The 22,151-nt window shown below is 49.9% G+C and overlaps 1 protein-coding gene across 1 annotated transcript in view; it reads left to right on the top strand.

The window, feature by feature from the left end:
- COL22A1 (collagen type XXII alpha 1 chain) overlaps positions 1 to 22,151 on the top strand; it is a 247,474-nt gene that overhangs the window by 161,877 nt on the left and 63,446 nt on the right. Inside the window, exons 38-43 of the mRNA XM_027583883.2 lie at positions 635 to 739; positions 1,933 to 1,977; positions 9,154 to 9,231; positions 16,860 to 16,895; positions 18,211 to 18,264; positions 19,517 to 19,561. Of these exons, the coding sequence (XP_027439684.1) occupies positions 635 to 739; positions 1,933 to 1,977; positions 9,154 to 9,231; positions 16,860 to 16,895; positions 18,211 to 18,264; positions 19,517 to 19,561 (363 nt within the window). The remainder of the gene's footprint in view (positions 1 to 634; positions 740 to 1,932; positions 1,978 to 9,153; positions 9,232 to 16,859; positions 16,896 to 18,210; positions 18,265 to 19,516; positions 19,562 to 22,151) is intronic.

Genomic DNA, 22,151 nt, shown 5'->3' with positions numbered 1-22,151 from the left:
AGGAGTTCAAGCAGAAATGGGAGGACCTCCCACAAGAGATGCACCGGATGCTTCTTGCACAGGGTAGGCGACTGGATTATAAAAGCGCTAATATCCTGCCCATTCCCACGTTCTGCCTGTATCAGCTTGCCAAGTCTGCTGTGACAAATATCACTCATTAGGTGGCTTAAACAACAGAAATGTGTTGCCTGACTTTTCTCACCATATCTGGAAGTCCTGAATCAAAGTGTCATCAAGGCTGGTTCCTCCTGAGGGCCATGAGGGAAGCGTCTCTTCCAGAACCCTCTCGGCTTATTGATGACTGCCTCCCCCCTGTGTCTTCACACTGTCTTCCCTCTGCGTCTGCCTGTGTCCAAATCTCCCCTTCTTACAAGGACACTAGTCATATTGGGTTAGGGACCACCGCAACCTAACAACGAATTGCATCTGCAAAGATCCTGTTTCTCGACTGAGGTGTGGGGGATTAGGACTTCAGCATACATATTTGGGGGGACGCAGGCCAACTCACATACATTGTGTAGACTCGTCAGAGCATCACCGAGAAGCCTCCTGACCCCCTTCAGGCTCGCTCACCGTTGAGAAGCTTACCTTCTGCATGTCACTCATCCTGGAAACTGTCCTCTTTTCTTTCCAGGGAGCAGCAGGTGAAGAAGGGAGTCCAGGACCAGCTGGTCCCAGGGGCGATCCCGGGGCTCCCGGGCTCCCTGGAGCACCTGGACAGGGAAAGGACGGCGAGCCGGTGAGTGTCAGGTCCAGCGGTTTCTGTGTTCATTCGATCAGGCTAAAAATAGAAAATAAAAGGAAAGGAAACAAAAGAGAGAGAGAGAGAGAGAGAGAGAGACACTGGCTGACCTCCCAAGGATTAAGTGAGAAAATACACATAAATCCACAGAAAGTGGCACTGGGTGAGCGTCTATTATGTTAACTATGGTATCAGGTGCTAAACACCATACATTTAATCTCACAACTACCCTGAGAAGTGAGTACTTTTTTTAGCCCATTCAGGTGCCTATAACAAAATACCATAAATTAGTGGCCCTAAGCGACAGAAACTTCGTTCTCACAGTTGTGGAGGCTGGATGTCCAAGTTAAGGGTATTCACATTGCCAAGTTCAGGGCGTCTGCATGGTCAGGTTCAGGTGAAGGCCCTGTTTTGGTTTACAGAATGTCCACTTCTCACTGTGTCCTCACAGGATGGAAGGGGTGGGTGGTCTCTCTGGAGTCTCTCTTACAAGGGCAGGAATCCCATTCACAAGGGCCCTACCTCCTAATAATTTCACTTGGGCCTTAGGATTTAATTTATGAATCTGAGAGGGAAACAAGCATTCAGAAGAAGGCAGTATTATCAACCCCATATTATTGATGGGGAATGTGAGGTTTGGGGAGGTGAATCACCTGCCGAAGTCACAGAGCTTGGCTGCAAACCCACAAGGGACCGGACCTTCTCTTCTTCCCTCACCCTGGCTTTCAGCCAATACAATCAAATGTGATTTTTTTAAATCTGGCCATGCGTCTGCATCAAGCAAAGCCCTTCAGCCTGAAGTTGAAGACTCTTCTCATTGGCTCCCCAGGTCTTGATATCATGGGAAATGAGAAAGGGACCAGGCTTTGGAAACCATGAGCTCTCCTTTGAAGGCTGGCCCTCCCACGTTTGCGGGAGCCTGTGGTAGAAGACCTTAAGTGGGAAAGAAAGCTGAGAGATACGGGGGTTTGCTCAGGGTCACACGGAGGCGGCAGGCGGCCGAGGCAGAACTCACACGCAGGAGACTTGTAGCTCAAAAACTGTGCTTTCTTCTGTAAACAACAGGCCACGGTGAGACCCTTGCCTTCCTCAGGCCCACAGCATAGGACGCACACAGCTTGGCTTGTGGTGGACGGGTAAAATGCGCATTCATGGTCTCATCACTGTCCTTGTATTCTTCATTTCCCCAGGGGCTTCGTGGTCCACCTGGATTACCTGGACCTCTAGGAATCAAGGTGAGTGTGTATCCAAGCAAATCGTGATGTCATGGTTTGGCCTGAAGTAAGGAACCATTGTTTCATTGTAAAGCATCTCTGGCCACCTCAGTCCACTTCCCCGTTCCGCAGTTTATCACATTCGGCTTAACTAGAGACTTGAGGGCTCTGAACGGTGATCCTGGTGATCCTGAAGTCGTTGCCATACAGTTGGCACCTAATAAATGCTTGCTGTTAAATGAAGTTGCAGAAGACACTGGTCTTCACCTGGCAGAACAATAGATCTAAGCAGTTTTGTGTTTTTAGTCAATTATGGTAACATGATCCCCAAATTTCAGATGTTTAACACACTAAACTTTTACGTGTCATTCCCAGTAAGCCTACGGGGAGTGGTGGCGGGTGGAGAGCTTGGGCCCACACGGCCACCTCAGTCCAGTGACTGTCCCACCATCTAGGACCTGAGTCTGCTACCAGTCCTTGGTGTGCAATGGAAAATGAGGGAAAGACAGTGGACAGACTGTGGGCCAGACCTGGAGGTGGCGATTCATTTCCCCCAACCAACCTCTCAGTATTGCCAGCAGGGGAAACTGAGTTTGTGGGCTAGCTCTGTGCCCAGGGGTGAAAGGGGGAAGCTTTGGTAAATACCTGTCATCTCACCCTCAACTCACTTGCAACCATAACTCAGAAAAGCTGACTTGGCCCAAGAGGGACTGTTCTTTTTTTTTTTTTTTAAGATTAAAAAAAAAAAATTCATTTGCGAGAGAGAGAGCATGAGCAGGGGGGGAGTGGGAGAGGGAGAAGCAGACTCCCCACTGCGCAGGGAGCCCGGTGCAGGGCTCTATCCTAGGACCCCGGGATCATGACCTGAGCCAAAGGCAGGCCTTAGCTGACTGAGCCACCCAGGCGCTCCCAGGCGCTCCCAGGAGGGACTGTTCTTAGGAGAGCTTTCCTGAGTGACCGGGGACTCTTCCCTGAAGGTACCTTTACATGGAGTTGTTCACTCATGGACTCATTTATGCTCCCATCACCAGTGAATGCATTTATGATTGCATCTGCTGCCCATCCACTAGGTTGCCACGTGTCAGACCTTGAGGTGGGCTATGGGACAACACTGGTGTATGGGACATGTTCCCAGCCCTCCAACAGCTCAGGGACCAGAGGGGAAAACAGATAAAGGAGTCAACAGAAGCAGACAAGTGCTAGGGTAGAGAGAAGCTTAAGGCCTGAGTAAGCTCAGAGGAGGCTCCCCAGCCCAGCCTGGTTTGACTGTGGAAGTCTTCTTGGAGGAGGTGATTTTTATCTTGATTTTAAAGTGCAGGGTTTGGAAGGGGAAGAGGTGAGGAAGGGGTTCTCCACAGGGGTACTGACACAGGAGGAGACACCGAGGCAGGACGTGGAATGTGTTCAGACACAAGCACATACTGTGAGCGCACCCACATCCAATGCAACATGATTTAACCATCTCCGTTGCTTGAACTTAAGAATGTGGGTCAGCCCATCGCTGATGGACATTGGAATGTTTATATATTTTTTTGCTTTAATGTAACATGTATATTTAAAATCACATTAAAATGTTGTATCGTTATATTACTTTTTGCCCACTGGCATGTATTTATGAAAACAGTTTTTAAAAATTCTTCTTGTGTGTCTTCAGTCCCGTTGCCTGCCACCCCCAGAGCCACTTTCTGAGTCAGCCAAACTCTTCTGTGGTGCATCCCCATCCCTCCCAGCTGTGTTAGCTAGGATACGGTGCTTCTGAAAACCATAGATGCTGCTCTTCTGGGAAGCTTTATCCCAAACCCCAGATCCCCATCCACTTAATAGTAGGAGAGGTTTTCCTTTTTATGCTAGAGCTGTATCTTCGGGATCTCAACAACATAGCCACAGAGGGTGTTGCTTTTTACAATTGTATGTAAAAGGCTCATTGACAATAAGATCGAGGATAGAAGTTTGAGGCCTCAGGAATGCTTGCTGCTTCTACATGAAACTTCTTTGCTTCCTGGGTTTCTCCCTATTCAGGCAGGTAGCCTCTGTAAGCCTCCTAAGCTTGCACTGATTGAGGTCATGATCGCTCCTGTGAATCCCTGCTAGTGATTTGGTTGTTCACGGTCAAAGTCAAAAGAAACGGGGGTGTTCTCAGAGTGATCTGAGGAAATGTATGGCAACTTCCTATTTTCTGAAGAAGAAAAAAAAAACCCTTAGAAACAACTTCTTCTGAATTTGGGGGCATATAAAATAGTCCCATATGCCCAGAGGAATGGGCATGGGTGGAGAGGAACAGGAGGCCGGATCCAGACTCTGGAGGGCCTTGTGGCCCCATCACCAGCCCGAGGCTGGTCTCTGAGGCCCCCTGTAATGCCCTGAGCCCCGCGTGTCATTGGCAGTGCTCCTGTGCTCTCACTTTCCTCCCCAACAGGGAGCCTCCAGCCTCTTAGAAGAGAGGAAGGCAAGGGCACCAGAAATGCCTTAAGATGCCCTTTCCCTGTGATAACTGTTTATGAGTTCAATAAATTCAACTCCCAGGCAGAGTTTGGGGAAAAATCAGTGATATAACACAAATAAAAATAGTTGCCTAACTCATGGTGTCCTAGGTCCATGCTTAATAAATATTCGTGGTCCTTATTATGAGATCACCCTATGGACTTGGCTTTAGGGTTGCAGCAAGGAGATGGGGATCTAGAGAGCCCTTATCCACCCCTGAAGGAATATTAGAGACAGGAGTGCAGAGAGCCTTGACCTGGGGTCCAACTGACCAACTGGTGCCAACTTCAGGGGACCCAGGGATGGTGAGTGATGCTGTCCTTTTGGCCAAAAGTTTACTCTTATTTAAAATGCGAGGCATGGGAAGAGATGGCCTATTCCAGTGTTGATACTGTATACGTCTGTAAGTTAGAATGTGGTTTAGAAATAAAGATCTCCCTGCTCGGCGGGAAGCCTGCTGCTCCCTCTCCCACTGCCCCTGCTTGTGTTCCCTCTCTCGCTGTGTCTCTCTCTCTCTCTGTCAATTAAATAAATAAATAAAATCTTTAAAAAGAAAAAGATTTCCATAGTTAATTGGCATTGGGAAGGTAAGTTTGAATTCTAGGAGGTCTTTAGTTGAAGCATAGGCTGCTCTTAGGATGGAAGGAGGGAGGGATGGAGAGAAGCCAGAGAGCCTGTTGAAGGCCAGCCTCCTCCGCCCCCTGAAGTGCTGTCCATGGTGCTGAAGGGAATCCCCTGGGGTAGGAAGGGAGCCTCAGTTCCTAATTACTCATAACTGCCGGAAGGTCCTTAAAGACACTTTTCCTTTTCTTGTGTGGCACTTGTTTCCAGCAAAATGAACAGGCTTTGCCTTCATAAAGAACTGGGCTGGGATCCCAGCTCAGCGACCTACAGAATAGATGACTTGGAGCAAGTGGTTTAGTCTGTCTGAGACCCTCTGTTCTTTTCTGTTTAAATGAGTAAAGCCTATTTAACTCCCCAAGGGCTCTTGTGGAAAGAAATGATGTCATCTCCTTCCACGACCAACACTTACTCACATTTTTTCCCTGGACACTGTTGGACTGGCCCAGAATGTCTTACAGCCAAAATATTCTAGAGTCAGTATCTCAGATTCTAGCTCACGTGCCCCCGCTCCTTTTTTTTTTACTTAATCTTGAGCCTTTTTCCTTTTGCTGACAGAGCATTAAGGTCTTTTTCTCTTTTCTTGGGGCTATTTGCTCAAAGTCTCAAACCATTAAGCTGTGAAGTTTTGTTGCTTTGGGAAAATGTTAGCATCACAATGGGCCGTAAATACAGGAAAGGAGCCAGGCATGGCCACCTTGCAGAAAAGAATGGAGACTCCAGATTCCAGGCTGGGCTGAGTGCTCCCTCCTGGCTCTGTCCTGCTTCCTCCTCTGTAAAAAGTTGATTTCCCCTCAAAGGCAGAATTTAGTACCTGACAAAATGTGGACAATGATGGATTCACTCATTCTAGCACTCAGGAAATGGCAATTAAAAGCTGTCACCAATGCTGGGTCCTAAACTGGGCACTATGGAAGCAAAAGTATGATATTGGGGCACCTGGGTGGCTCAGTAGGTTAGGCAGCTGACTCTTGATTTCCACTCAGGTCATGATCTCAGGGCTGTGAGATAGAGCCCCACATGGGGCTCCACGCTCAGCAGGGAGTCTGCTTGACGTTCTCCCTCCCTCTCCCTATGCCCCTCCCCCTTGCTGGCTTGTGCACACTTTCTCTCTCTCTCTAAAACAAATCTTTAAAAAATGTTGTATCGATATTGTACCCAAAGTAGGGTCTCACTCATTCTAGGTACTTGACAAACACTTGCTCAATTACTGGATAAATGAATGAATGGATAGTTTCTACTTTTAAGATACTTACACAGAAGTCAGAGGGTCAGACAGACACAATGGGGGAACAAGATGTTAAGATTAATGAAGGTCCACACAAATATGTGCAGGAGGACAGAGAGGAGTACGGGCAGAGGTGGGTTTGTGGAAGTAGAACGATTGGGCTAGTCTTATTTGATGGGTCAGTGTTTGGGAGGTTAAAACATGGACAGTTGGCATGGTTTAGCTGGCAGTGCTTAGGGTTTGCTGGTGTGTGAGGCAGCTTTGGGAGGAAGAGGGGAGCCGAGCTAAAACAGAAAATGATAAGAAAATCTACATTAAATATATATATTTTTAAGATTTTATTTATTTATTTGAGAGAGAGAATGAGAGATAGAGAGCACGAGAGGGAAGAGGGTCAGAGGGAGAAGCAGACTCCCCGCTGAGCAGGGAGCCCGATGCGGGACTCGACCCCGGGACTCCAGGATCATGACCTGAGCCGAAGGCAGTCGCTTAACCAACTGAGCCACCCAGGCACCCTACATTAAATATTTTAAAGAGGAAAAAGGCTCTGGATTCGTCTGACATTCATGTGTGTTTGGTTTATCTTCTGTCTTCTAATTCCACTGATAAAGTGGTAATAATATACTTGTAATGCTCCATGCTAAATAGTGTCTTCCCTTTGAAATGAGTCTTCACAGGATACATGGGAGTTTGGTCAAATGTTCTCTTTCATTCTCACTGATGACGGTCCAAGGTACAGAGAGGTTATGGGACTTGTCCCGGGTTACAGGACCAGGTGGACATTGTCCTAACACTGGACCTAGAGTCCCCTGACCGCCTGTTCGAAATCTTCCCACGGGTCCCTCTTACTGCCTCAGTGTGCTTGCAACTGGCATGAGGAGAAACAGGTTTGTCCTCTGTTCGTTACACTTTTTCCCGGGATTTCCCTTATTTCTGGACTACCTGCCTTCCCTTCCTTCCCCCTGCATACAAATTAGATTTCCTAGCAGCCCCAAGCATCTTGTACTTCGCAGAATGAGTCACATCACATTTTCCTAAAGAAACATAATGTACCAGCTGAGGCTTAAAGGAGAATTTCAGGAGAATTTCAGGAGGCCTTGTTACAGAGGTAGGGGTGAGGCGGAGGGGTGCCCCGGCTCTTGGGAAGCATGGCCACGGTGGGCCTGGAATGATAAGGGCCAGCAATGTTGTTACTAGAGAGAGGTTTGGGGACTGGTTGATCTCTTTTGTAGACCTTCACAAGCCCCCTCCCTCCCGTATCTCGTGAATGGGATTTCTCTTCGGAACTCAGCACGGAGTGTTGGAAATGGGCATCTTTTGGTCCAGGAGCCCATATTGCTGCTAGAAATAAACAGCAAGGGTTGGTGGAACAAATATGTGACTTAGGTACTCACCCAGGCCAGAGTCCTATTGCAGGAAAATGAATCATTTTAGAAATGTTACTTTTCTTAAAGGCCCAAATGTAAAGTTTTCTGATTGAAATGATGGTTAGAGAGTAAGCTGATTATTAATGAGATTTTTTCACGCTTAGAAACATAAGCGTTAATAAGCAGCGTGTTGCCTAGCAATGTCAAGTTCCACCTGAGATCAGATTGCTGTGCATTATCTCATTGGCTCTTTGCACCAACCTTCTAAAGCTCTTTTCATTTGTCAGAGAAGTTAACTCATCCCAGGGACATTAAATAACTTGAACAAGATCAGCCACCGGTTCATGTGAGGCTTGGCTGAGTTCAGCTGACCTCATACAGGTGCGCAGTCTCTCACACAGAACTGATGTGTGTTCTGGGCTATGTGTGTTCTGGGCCGGATTTATTTTGGAATTGGAAAGGTAGCAATTTGCAAACTATAGGTGTAACATTGACTGTAGTCTGTGGGCCAGGATTCCTGATCAAACTCTAATATTGATGCAGCAGAAATGTGTAAGCATCCATAGACAATGGCATCCCAGAAGGTTGTACGTAGCCCACATCAGATCCAGGTGAGTTAGGATAAGCCCTTGTTTTCGGAGGCTGAGGATTTTGAAATTGTGGATAAAAGGGTATGATTCAGTCTCAGCTTCCTTCTACAGGAAGTGGCAAACATTCTTCCCTTTTACTCTTCCCATCAAAGTCCAGATTGACAGGTGCAGGAGAATGGCCACTGCCACAAGGGCTAGCTGGCATGTAGAGTCGGGCCAGACTCTGTGTCAGGATGGCTTTCGGCGTGCGGAACCTTGTTTCATGAGCACTCCACCTGCTGATGTGGCCGCTGCTGTGGTTACCTACCCTTTGTAAATGAAGAAACTAAAGCTCAGGGAACTTGTCACTTTCTTGAGTCAACCGTGAATAGGTGTTGAAGACAGACCTGAGACCCACAGTCCATGCACCCCTGTGCTCAAAGGTTACAGCTCAGTCATTCTTGCCTTTCCCAACCCCTGGAGAAGGGGCTGGGGAAATATAGGTACTTGGCAAATTATGGGTAAATTATTGGTGATTTGGGACTTGATTTGAAATGCAGGTACGCAGTCAAATCTGGGGTGTGGTCAGGATGGGGGCGTGATGAGGTCTGGAGAAAGCACAGTAAAATTTGGAACTATGGTCACATTGGAGGTACCATCTTGTTATAACCACATTTGGAGCCATGGTCAAGGCTGGGGCACGGTAAGCTTTGAAAGGTGCATGATGACCATTGGTGGCTGCGTGCGTGTGGGGTGGACTGGGTGGGTGATGGGCTGCCTGGGGGGCCGTGGAGGGACATGCGGAGTTCACGTGGCAGGAGAGGCATTGATGGATCTTGCAGTCAGGATGGCGGGAGGGACATAATTCCTTTTGTGCACTGGCTCTCTCCTGCCCAGAACTGACCTCTTAATCTGTGTTTCCTCTCTCTAGGGGGACCAAGGTGCACCTGGGATCCCTGGCTCTCCTGGCAACCGTGGCGACCCAGGCATCGGGGTGGCTGGCCCTCCTGTGAGTCTTTATTCTTCCAGAACTTCCTCCTCCATCTCTGAGCCACAAAGCCACTCCCTGCTGGCTCCCTGGGCCTGCCTGCAAGGACTCTCCCTTTCCAGCCAACCTAGGAGTGGCTCACCAGTCCTCCAGTCAGTCAGGGGGTGTAGACCTGTCCACTGGCTTTGTTCTAAAACTTGGTGTATTTCCTATGGGGATAAGGCTTTTGGGGAGACCAAGGCTTGTCTGAATGAAAAAGGAAAGAACAAAACTCATTAAAATTAAAAAATTAAAAAATGACTCACTGGCCAAACTTTTGCAAATCTGAGGTATAGCCAGTGAAACCGAATTGTCCGGGGAAGGGGTGTGATGTGGGAAAGATAGCATGCTTTTGTGTATTTTAGGCCAAATGAGTTCATTACCCCTCTGCCTCCAGTTAGGATACAGGTGAGGACATAAACAGAATCAAGGAAGGTTTTAATACAGTCTCCAAAATGAAATCCGTGAAGTGGTCCTCCCCCTGGTAGGGCGATGAACAAGTCACATTAGTCTGATCGACGTGGGTCTGCAGACTTCTTAGAGGTGGTGACTTTAGAGGTTATAAGAGACCGCAAGGACCAGGGATGTCTCGACCCCAGCCCAAGCTGAGGATAGCTATTATTTTTCAACCAGAGTCCACCTGAATATCTCTAGAGATAGAAGACACACTTCTTTCAAAGCCAGTATATCTGGGTTTGAAATTTAGACAGTTATTTCTATAGAGAATTGACATTTATTGGAAATTTTTCTCACCGAGAATAGGAATATGGTCTTCTGTGTCTTCCACCCATTGCTTCTGATTCTTCCCAAAGAGGACACTTCCTGCTCCCTTTTACTGAATTACAGCCTTCAGAAATTAAGGCTAGTTTTCAATCCTGGTGACTTATCTTCTGATTTGGTCCTTCCTTTGCTAAAGAGACACAGTATGTTAGTAATGCACCTTAAAATTGCACTGACTTTTTTCTTTCTTTTTTTTTTTAAGAGAGAGAGAGAGAGAGAGTAGGGGGAGGGGCAGAGGGAGAGAGAAAATCCTAATTGTTACCCTAAGCAGGCTCCACACCCAGCCCTGAGCCCGATGTAGGCTCAATCCCATGACCCTGAGATCATGACCTGAGCTGAGATTAAGAGTCAGTCGATTAACTGACTGAACCACCCAGCTGTCCCTCGAGGGTCTCTTTCGTGAAGACACTAATTCTAGTCATGAGGGTTCTGCTCTCATTACCTAGTAACCTCTGGAAGCCGCCACTTCCAAATACCGTCACAAGGGGGGTTTGGTTTCAATATAAGAATCTGCAGGAGACACAAACATTCAGTCTATAGCACAGTCTTACTATTATTTAAAAGAAGCTCAAACACCCAGTCCTTTTTAAATGCTCTTACTAAGCCTCACAATATCCACACTACCCATGTACTGTTGTTGCGGTTAACATTGCTTAACCCAGACATGCAATCTAACTCTGCCCCTATTCAGTGTGACCCGAATATAAACCAGAGCAGCATATGACCCCAGTCATTGCTTGGTTTTACATTCAAGAAATGCAGACCATAGCCAAAAATAATTCAAGGAACACCACTCTTTGTCTCTCAAATACTTTGAAAGAAAATGCAGTTTCTTCCCCTACAATATCACTTGTCAAACAGAAACCCCCTTCGCTTCCCTCTGTGGTCCTCTGACATCCCAACGCTCATCTTGGGCTCCTCACTCTGTCCCTGAAATTCTCCAGGGCACTCCAGCCCTGTCCCCCCAGCCCTATCTTGCTTCACCTGCTCCCCACCAGAAGTGACCGTCTCCCTTCTATCACACCCCCAGCAGTGGGACGCCTGCCTTCCCAAATGTCCCCGGAAACCATGGATGGAGCAGGTGTTTAGAATCCCCTTGGGAATGTCTACTGTTAATTTGTTTTTCTTAAAAGAATTCTCAGGTAGCACAAAGCCCCCTACGTCATTAGATCAACTTTGTGTTTGGCTATTTTTTTTTTCAGTCTTTTGGTAGCTGGAAGGAACACTCTGGTCAAAGATTACAGTGAAGAAACATAGTAGTTCAGACTGTTATTGCTGAAATCCTCCTCCTCGTGGGGCCTGATCTGCTCGAGTGAGGATCCTGCATCCTGCAGGAATGACCCTCTAGACTAGAAGACTTTCTGCAAGGGAAGCTGTGAGCTATATGTAGGCCCCTCTGTCACTCAGCAGGTCTCTGTAGGTCCTGGTCTGTTCCCTAAGGACTCACCATGTCACCCCCCTTCAGAGCTGCCTAAAATGAGCCATGAAATATGTTCGTGCCTAAGTGATTCCACCTGAAAAGTAATTGGCTGGCTGCAACCAAGGGGCTGTGAATCAACTGTATGTATATTGTCTTTCCTCCACTTCAGTTTATTACAAGCTTCCGTGGCAGGCACAGCCTTACGGAATTTTCATAAATCTTGTCTTTGGCGCCTTGCCTAGGCTCCTGATGGCCTGGGATTCTGCACAGAGGATGCAGGGGTGCCCTGAGAGTCAGAGGAGGGGAAGAAGGGGTGAAGCCATGGGTGAGGGTCTGCTGGGGACGCCGCTGCCCCTTCATGGGAACAGGGCCATGGGTGGTGTGTGTCTGGCTGGGTGCCAGGTGTCGAAGCATGCACACCCACCACTTCCTGGAGTCCTATGGAAGTTGCCTTACCACCAGCTGAAGGCTGGATTCTGTAGAAGGCTCTCCTGAGAACAGGATCCAAGGGCCAGGAGTTTATTTGGGAAATGCTCCAAAAATCACCACTTACGGGGCTGCATTGTGGGGAAAGGAAGGGAAGCAAGGGAGGGTGTGTTCATGAGCAGGCTTCCACAGTGGACAACTAGGGCTGCCCTCCACCGACCGCCCGGGAGATGCGAGGCGCATGGCGGAGCTGTCCTCTGACAGCGGGGTGAGGCGGGGGTGTTTATGTGCCCACTCCAGTTGGCCGGTGGGTGAAGGCTGCTCCCTGGGGAGGGGGGGAGCTGATCCCCAGGAGCTCCCAGCCTGCCCCGCCCTTGGGCCAGGGGTCCTCCTGTGGCTACAGAAAGCCCAGGATGATGCCAGGTTGCTGTGTGTTCAGGGCGTTTGGAGCGGGATGCTGACGGTGTCTGCTACAACACTGTTTTCCCCTGGAAACAGTCTGAGCTTCACAAGGCGGAGCGACTTGGCCAATGTCACATAGCTAGTCCAGGGCCAGGGCCAGGACACACATCACTTCCCACATCCTCCCAAGCCAGTTCTCCTCGCCTGTGGCTTCAGCAGGATGAGCAGGATTATTCATTTCCATTAAGGATGGACCAGCTTAGAAGTTACTCTTCACGTCTTTCCTCTCAGGGCATGATGCTCCGAGGCCTTTGGCATCCAGGAGCAGTGCTGACACCCTGGAAGGGAGCCCTGGCTTTTCCTGCCAACCTGGGAACCTTCACTGGACAGGGGCATGGATGGGGGAGCAGTGGCTGCTAACATTGGCCTCTTGCTTCAAGACATTAACAAAAAATCCCTTTAATCTCCAGGTTGTCTCCGATCTTTTAGCAAGGTGTTAAACGCTTAAAAAATGATCCAGCCTAGGCCTGAGGGCAGATCAAATTGCCACTGAACCTCACCGAAGCCAGGAGTTCGAGGCCAGCCAGGGCGGGATTCCCACTTGCAGCCAGGCTCCCCGGGACTTGGGTCTTCCGGTTCTGTGAGCTTCTTCATGGGTCGAGTACCAGCCATTTCTGCAGCAGCAACGGGGCTGTTGGGAGGTTACAACACGATAATACTGGTAATAACACCTGATATCCTGCCTTGGACCCTTTGATGTCATCAAAATCCTCTCTCGCCTTTCCTTCGCCTGTCTGGAGTCTCTCGTCCTGATGCCTCCCTTGGCTTAGGCAGAGGCCCACGTGGGAACAGGACTGGCTCGCTGTTAGCCTGACAGCCTGATGGAAGAAGGGAGCGTGGAGCTGATTATGTGCAATAAAATGTGTCAGAGTCCTCACAGAGGTGTTTTTTTGAACTCCCCATCCTCGAGGAAATTAGACTAGAGATGAAAGCTGCTGAAAGGCAAAGAATCCCAGCCGGCACGCCGGTCGGCCTGCAGAGGGCAGCAGAGAGCAGGGCATCGGCACCAGTTGGGTCCCTTTCCCCGTCATGTTACAAATGAGACAGAGAGGGCACACCATTGCCCGAAGTGACACTTGCGACGTGGCAGAGTTAAGGTTGGGCCCCCCTCCCCCCCGCATTCTGACATGGTCCGGGCGGGGCAGCGATAGTGATGAGGTCATGCTCAGGAGTCTTTTCTGAGGATAGTGTTGGCTGCGAGCATCTTGGCTCCTGAGTCTAGCAACAATGTTCTCGGTTTCTTTATTGAGGTATCCTTGACACACAATGGCACGTTAGTTTCAGCTTGTACAATAGCAACTGGGTTTTGTGCATATGTCTTATCTGCCTGTTTGGTTCAATTCTTTTGGTTATAAGAACCAGAGAGCCACGCAGCTCAGGCCTTCCCAAGAAGTCGACTGGCCAGTTTCCCTTGAAAGGAGTATGTGTGGCCCTGTGGCCACTTCTCTGACCCTGCTTGGGGACACCAGGCACTTCTCAGTAGTTAGTGCCAAGCTGATGCTCAGGAAATGGGCAGGGCTTGGCTCACTGACATGCACTCCCATCCTGTTATCTGCGCAGGGTGAGGCCCCACGGGCAGCAGACGAAGGGGGTGGGGAGGGTTTGTTGGATAGCACGGTACCCCTCAGACCCCAGGGCTCTGCGGATGACCAGGAGCTGAGGACTCCACTCTTGGTGTTTAGATTAAAGTCTTGGGATTTTTCCGTTGATGAAAAAATGTTTTGAAAGAGGTTTCCAGTGTTACTTCTGATTGGGAGCTCTCCTCTTAATCTCTGTTGCTAATATTAAGTCCTGTGCCTACTGAGCACTTCCAATGGGCCAGGCTCTGGTTCTGGCCTCTCTTGGCCTCCCTCCTGTCTCCCTCCTGGATTGCCACCCTGGTCTCCCTGCCTGGCCTTCTCCAGTAGCTTCCCCACGCCAACCCAGAGCCTGGATCTGAGCTCATCAGTAACTTGGAGGCTTCCCCCGAGGGGCCCTGCCAGCCCATCTCATATACACGAGCGTGCACACACACATTATATATGTACTCACATTTATCAAGGAAAATTTCAGATAGACCAAAAGAATATTTTGGAAGAAGAGCCAAGTGAACCCCATGCAGCCACACGTAGCTCCAATGACCAGGATCCCTGTCCAAGGCCACTTCTCCCTGTTCATCCTCCACTATTTTGAAGCAAATCCCAGACAGATATCATTTTATCTGTAAATAATTTCAGTATAGTTCTAAAAGATAAGGACTTTTTAAATATGACCACAGTTTCATTATTACACTCTCCTAAGTAATTCCATAACATCATCAAATATCCAGTTAGTGGTCAGGTTTTTGTTTATTCCATCAATGCCATGCCTATGCAGTTCTCTTGTTTGAATCAAGAACCAAATAGAGATAGTAATTGGCTGATTTGTTTTTAGAGAGAGGGAGGGGGGAGGGGCAAAGGAATTGAGAGGGAGAATCTTAGGCCAGCTCAACGCCCAGCGCAGAGCCCAACATGGGGCTTGATCTCACGGCCCTCAGATCAAGCCCTGAACTAAAATCAAGAGTCAGACACTTAAAAGACTAAGACACCCCGGTGCCCCTGTAATCTGGATTTTTCTTCCATTATTTTTTCTTTCCTTTTGCAATTTATTTATTGATGGAACAAGATTTCATTTTGGTCTCCTAGAGCTTCCCAAGTCTGGAATTTGCTAATTTAATAGTTTAACACATTGCTCTGTCCCTGAGTTTCCTATACATCCGTAATTGGGCCTAGAGCCTTGATCAGATTCTGGCTTGATGTTTTTGGCAAAACTTCACAGAGAGTGTGTTCTTCCTTTAGGAGGCACCTGGTGTCTGGTGGTCTCTCTTGTTGTGATGTTCACACTCTTTGATGTCCAATGCTTAGATCAATTAGCACATCAAGGGTTGCAAATTGATGTCTTTCTTGTTCTACCAGTTCTTTTTTATGTATCTGTGAGAATACTTGTAGATGGAGGAAAGGTCCCTCAATTACAATCGACATACCCAGTGGTACAAATTACATGGAAAGCAGGATATGCATGACTGTTCCAGTCTTTCCCTTCAATTATTTTCAAATAATGACTGGATTCCCTTGCATCTCACAAAGATGATTAATTTGGTGTTTTGTTTTTCATCAATAATTTTGAACTCCTGTATTCAAACACAGTTGATGTGTTTCAGTATAGTGCAGTTATGCTTCCCTTTGATGTGCAGATTGTCTTCCTTGATGCCAGTAGGAGCTTATCCCAGTTGACCCTGAGTACCTTTGACACAAGCCTAGCTGTCTTTGATAGTGTCCTTGCTCTTTGGAATGACTAGGTGCCCTAGATTTGTGTACCTTTCTTGTCCAGATCTGGAAGTAGTCATTTCTCCAAGGAGCTGTATTTCCTTCTAGTGGAAAGTGGTGTCAAAGGCCAGTATCTGTGTGTTGGAGTAAAGTGGCTCTTGAGCAAATGTATCAGAGAGCATAATCTTGGAAAAGAGGGTTGTGGTTGTTGAAAACTTGTTTAGGCTTCAGATTTAGGAATGCCATTATACAATCCCTCCTCCTCAACACTTGGATATTTCTTTTTCTTTTTAAAGATTTTTTATTTATTTGAGAGAGAGAGCATTCGAGAGAGCAGAGAGCACAAGCAAGGAGGGGGTGGAGAGGGGCAGAGGGAGAGGAAGAAGCACCCCCCTGAGCAGGGAGCCCGATGCGGGGCTCGATCCCAGGACCCAGAGATCATGACCTGAGCTGAAGGCAGACGCTTCACGGACTGAGCAACCCAGACTCCTAACACTTTGATATTTCTTAGAAGTGTACTGACAAGATAGTTGTGGGGATGTGTCCAGGTAGAAGCGGGGCAGAATCATCCATGCAGAAGTGCAGCATAGGGAAGACTCGGGTCAAGGGAGCATTCTGCTCATGGCAGGGCCTAAAACTATATATACTCATGCCTTAGTCCACGGCCACATCTTAGATGCAATATCTAGAGGCCACATTGTAAGCTGAGGGCTTAGAGGACAGACGTGTGTGTGTGTGTGTGTGTGTGTGTGTGTGTGTGTGTGTGTGTGTGTGAGTGAGAGAGAGAGAGAGAGAGAGAGAGAGAGATAGACCCCTTTTAGGAGTTGGGGGGCACCATTGCATTATCAGCAAAGCAGGCCATGCTAGGGAGTCTGGCCCTGAGTGTGCCCCCAGCCTGTCCCAAGCAGGAGGGAGGCACCACCTCCTGGTGGTGGGCTGCTGGATCCCACCCTGCACCAGAGCTATAAACTAGAGAGGAGCTTAGGCATCAGGAACCAAGTGGGTGCCGGGATAGGGTGGTACCTGTTCAAGGACAGATGGAGAAAGTTCCAGGAAGACCTCCATGTGCGGAGTTCCTGGGTGGGGTGAGTAGGTGACTGTGGCTGGACGGTTGGGGGAGTTAGCTACCCCTTCAAAGACAGTTAAAGACCTCCCTTGGAAATAAACACGAAAGCATGTTTAAAGAAAATTTTCATTCTGACTTGACTTATTTTATGTCTTGTTTGTTTGTTTCTCAGGGCCCTTCTGGACCACCAGGAGACAAAGGGCCCCCGGTACAGTATGAATAAATGAAGGGTTGGGCTTAAGGGAGAAATTCTGTTCTAATAAAAGTGGAGGGGCCAAACTCAAGTGGTTTCTGCAAATCCCTAACATTAAACAGTGCAGACTCTAGGATATAACCTTCGGCCTCTGGAATGATAGAGTAGGAAGGGCATGGGTGGTCATCTAATCCAATATGCCCATGCTATAGTTGGGCAGACTGAGACGGGCTTTGCTCTTTGGCATCTCCGCGTCACAGAAGGAGAGCGTGTTTTGATGACTTTAATCTAATTACCAGCAGAACTAATTTTGAATCCTGGCTTCACTACCCCAAGCCTCATTGTCCTGATCAAGGGAGGGATCTCTCTTTAATCTGTATGGTGGGCCTGGCAAGACCCCTGGGCCGTTGTGGAGGTCTGATGGGCTAAATGCTGGGAAGTAACAGGAGAGCTCAGCAAACATTTGTTCTTAGGAGTAGCCACCGTTGATGATAAGCATAGTGTATGCGTTCGCCAGGAAAATGTGAATTTCTATGAACTCACCCCCGTGCAGGAGTAGCACCTATGATGACATATTTTATATGTAAAATTCTGTGCACTCAGGTGATTTCTGAACCAAGAAAATGGGTTTGCATACCCATATTTTATAGATGAGAAACCGGAGGCCCAGAACGGTTCATGGACAGTGAGTTCCTGTAGCGTAGCACTAAGGTGGAGAACACAGGGATGGGGCTCCTCTGGAGGGGTGGCTCTGGAGGGGACATCTGGGAGGTCTCAGAGAGGCTGCGCTGGCCCCCTTCCAGCCCCTGCCATCACAGAGTGCTGACTACCCCCTGCACATCTACTTCAGGAAGATTCCTACAGGAAGGGGGAGCCACAGTGAAAGATATGTGTGAGAATTCCTGATGTTGTCCAGAAAGTTTCAGCAGAATGGGAGTGATTTTCTAATAAAAAGTAATAAATGTCCTCTAAGTACCGGGCGCTGTGCTGAGCCAGCCAGCCACCCACCAGATGTGGAGGGGTGAACCACGACGTGCTCGCCACAGGAGCTGACCCTTCCGCTCAAGGAAGGAGCCCACACCCAGGGCCTGGGCAGAAGGGCTCGGAGTGAAGGTGTTCCAGAACGTTCTTTGTGTGTGTGTAACATGCCCACCTCCATGAGCATGGGGAAATGAGTAAGCGCTGAGCAGAGAATCTTGGCACACACATTATTATATCAGATTCCTCATAGTAACAGGCCATTTGTACAACGGGAACCGACTATTGCCAAGGGGGGGGGTGTCTCATTTTGCTTAAACTGTTGGCAAGTGTCTTGCCTTCTTTTTCTCAGGGATCCCGAGGCTTACCTGGATTCCCCGGCCCCCAGGGACCCGCCGGCCAGGATGTAAGTACAGAGCAATGGTATCTGCTCAGCTGAGTTTCCTCTGGACTCCCCTGGAAGCCCACCTCCACCATCTCCCAGCCTCCCTTGACCAGGAAACCCCCAGAGGGGCAGTTGTCCTCCATTCATCCCTGTCCCCCTCCCCAGTATCGTATTTTGATTTTTGCTCTTCTCTTGCTTGTGAGCTATGATTTTGTATTGTCTAGTTTCTCTCCTTACGCTTTGGTATTGCGTTTTCAGAATCTTGTTAGCTCCCAGGTGTCCCAGACAGTGACTCCCACTTTTTTGGTCAATTTCCTTACATCCCTAACGGGTCATTTCTGCTCAGATCCCATGCCCTGGACTTGCTCTCCACAGACTTGTTCCTGACCCATCCCTGCAATGGCTTTCTCCCTTCACGAGAATCCCCAGACTTACCTGATGCTCATTGAGGATTTCATCCCTTCCCATGTGGTGATAATGATAATCATCTCTTATCTCCATGCCTGGCTTCTGCCTAGGTAGAGCTGAGCTCCAAGAAGATAGGGACCATGTGTTTTATGCACCTCGAGGTCCCTGATGCCTGGCAGCATGCCAGGTACATGGATGTTGCTCGCTGCATCCTCTGACCCAGTGGATGGATGGCAGCGATGAGTTCCTATGAGGCACAGCTGTCTGGCGCCATGAAGCAGTAGTACTTACTCTTAGACACGCATGGCTCCATCTGTAGATTCAGCTCACTATAAGCAGGGACAATAAATCACCCTCCCCTTCCCTTCCTTGATTCCCCCGCAGAGGAGAAAGTTACCCTCTAGAACCTGTCCAACCATTCTCAGTTCCCCGCCCCACTTTCAATGTGACATTCTTATAACCAGCCCTCCTTTCAAAGCTGGTCCTCCCACCTGTGTTTGGAGAAGGATGGTGGAAACTTAAGGTTGTGTGTGTGTGTGTGTGTGTGTGTGTGTGTGTGTGTGTGTGTGTGTATACAGGTCCATGCTCTGTGTGCATGCGTCATTTTCAGTTTTGCATTTTGGGTCAGAGTTTCAGGAGGGGTGGCTTATTCTAAATGTTTGCCACAGTGGAATTCTTCCTGGGAAGACTTGAGTGTTCAGCTGAGACTGGAAACCATGTGTTTTTATTGGTACCAGTTTTCACCGCTGGGTGATTTTTTTCCCCACCCAGTGACACTTGGCGGACAGAGGTTGGGGGGCGTGGGCCGAGCGGCTCCAGATGATGTGCTTAGCACTATTAATGTGTCCTGTTTCTCTTCTCTTAGGGCGTACCAGGAAATCCAGGAGAAAGAGGGCCTCCTGGCAAGCCCGTATGTCATCTCACTGTTCTGGATGAATATTAACTCTCAGTCAGGGCTCCGATGAGAATAAAACACAACTCAGATGCTCCAAGAGGCTGAAAGAGGGACTTCTTACAGAGCCCTGGGCCAGGGCTGATCTGAGATGCAGGGGGGCCCAGAGATAAGCCACAGCAGGAGGCCGACAGGACCATAACCTCTTTCCAGTGCCAAGCCAGAGCATGAGGGTGGGGAGGGGCTGCCCGTAGGAGCTGTAGTTGTCGGTGCGAGGCCACTGCCCCAGAGCTAGGCCCGAGGGGCGGAGCAGGGTCTCCCCAGCTCCAGTTTCCTGATGGGGCCTCTCCTCGTTCACCTCAGCCAGGGCCTGCAGACAGTGAGCCCCATGGCAGGCTCCTGGAGTGTGGCCTCCCCGGCATGGAACAGGACAGGGAAGGGTAGAGAATGGGTCTGGGGGTGAGCAATTGGACCCCAGTGTACATCACAAAGTCCTAACTGGCCCGTTTCCTGCCCCTGTGCAGGGATGTCCAGGGATGTCAGCACTGCCCAGTTGCCCCCTTCACATGGGGGCAAAAACTCTTTCCTCTCGGTGGGAACAGTGGAGGCCGGAGGGGTGGGGTGTTGCAGGGGAATGGCTGGTCCTGAGTGCTCGCTCCTTTGGTGGTCTAGTCCGAGGCTCCTACGGGCTTCCTCAGGCACATGTTTAGTGCCCCCCACCCCCGATTAAGTTGCTGTTACCAGAGAAGCCCCAAGGCTTGACTAAGTGACCAGGCCTGGGGCGGGGGACCCTCTAGGGAAGGAATGGTGAGGATGAGCAGTCTGGGGGGGACGGCAGTGCCGACATGGGAGAAGCTGGTCCCCACAGAAAGGCAGAGGGAAGAGACAGTAGCATCAGGGCCGGGGACTCTGAGGCCTTGGTGGGACCAACCGTAAGTCTGGCTCTGAAACCAGGATGCTCACCTGGCAGAAGCTTCACCTCCAGCTGGACCTGAGAGTCAGAGTCTCCTTTGCAGGCCTGGCCCACTGCCTGACCCAGACAAGCACCCAAAGCAGAGGCCCCCGTGGGCACCAACAACTGTCGCACCCTCATCCGGGTTGCTGGGCCCAGCAGAGACCTGGGTGGGGACCCCAGTCTGTTCGGCAGGGGACGTACCTGTGGGACCAGAGGACGGCCATGTGAGAGGTCAGGGACCGCTCACTTACCCTCCTCCTGCCCGGAAGCCAGCTTTGCGGCAGACAGTGAGCCCCGCGGAAGCCCCATCATTAGCCCCGTGCAAGGCCCTGGTGCAGCAGGGGGAGAGCAAGGTTCAGACCAGAGGCTAGACGGGAGATGACCTCTGCCAAATCTAGACCTTGACAGCTCTCTGCCAAGAGAAGACAGCACAGTCCACTGACAATGTGGACAACCGTGACTGTCCCATAGCAGGCCACCCGCAGAGTCTGGAAGGGGAGGGGGAGAAAGAGGGAGGAGGAGGGAGGACAGGTCTGTTTCTGATCACTTTTACATTCCCTGAACGCACGGCCCACAAACGGTCCCAAGTACAGCCCAGTAGCCATCAGGGTCTCTCTGCTCTTGCTGGTCAGATAAATCATTTTCCGGGGGCCCCCAAGACACCCTCAGGCTCAGTGATTCATCAGGAGGACTCACTGAGAGGATCCTCGGAACTCAGGGAACACTCGTCTGCTCATGATGACAGTTGGTTCTGGAGGGAAGGACACAGGTAGCAGTTGGCGCAGGAAGATGCAGAGGCAGAGCCCCTGGAAGACCAGGTCCAGAGCTTCCAGTGCCCCCCACCCCCCCATCCCCAGTGAGCGTGTGCAGACAGCACTTCCCAGGATCGAATTCATGAGAGAGGGGTGTAGGTGCTCAGGAAAAGCAGGACGTGCTGCCAACGAGGGATGCTCACCCAGGGTTCATCAGGCGGGGTGTCCGAGGGCTTGGAGGTGACCCGTCAAGAGCGAGCAGGGCCAGACTTTCTCTGGACTGAGTGGGTTCTGATGCCCACTGAATCCATCGCTGCCTGCCGGCTGACTTCAGCCTGCCCCGCACAGTCCCTGCTCCTCTGGGTGGAGAGTAGGACCCAGACGATTTCTCCGGGGCTGCACCCGCAGAATTCCTGTGCTGGGAATCCGTGTCGAGAGTTGGGGCCCGAGACACCCAGCCTCTGGCGGGGACTCTTGTGCAATGGATGGGCTGGGGGTGAAGCCCACAAGGATCAAGGGAAGCAGGGCATGGCAGGCTCAGCCTCACCCCGAGGGGGCTGCTAGGTCTGTGAACAGCACCACCGCACTGTCCCACCTGGAGTTAAGAGTCTGTGTCACCTCCCTATCAGTCAGTCCCTGCCTTTCCAGCAAGGGTCCCCGGCAGCTGGTGGCGCGGTACCCTGGGAGGGCGGGAGGGGCCTGGGAGGGCACAGACTGGCTCTTACAGCCTCCACGCTTCCCACCCTTTGTTTTTCTACCTGTCCATCATGCCTGAACTGATCTGCCCTGTGTGAGCTGCTCCTCGGAGCCCAGCGTGGCAGGTGGCTAAACAGCCTGTGTTCCCCCCCGCCCCCATAAGACATTCATGAAACTCTTCCCCAAGGCCACACTGTACCTGGGC

This window comes from Zalophus californianus, chromosome 4 (genome assembly GCF_009762305.2).
Source record: "Zalophus californianus isolate mZalCal1 chromosome 4, mZalCal1.pri.v2, whole genome shotgun sequence".
NCBI classification, from domain to species: domain Eukaryota; kingdom Metazoa; phylum Chordata; class Mammalia; order Carnivora; family Otariidae; genus Zalophus; species Zalophus californianus.
The sequence above is the reverse complement of the archived record's forward strand: the minus strand, read 5'-3'. Positions and strand labels throughout refer to the sequence as shown.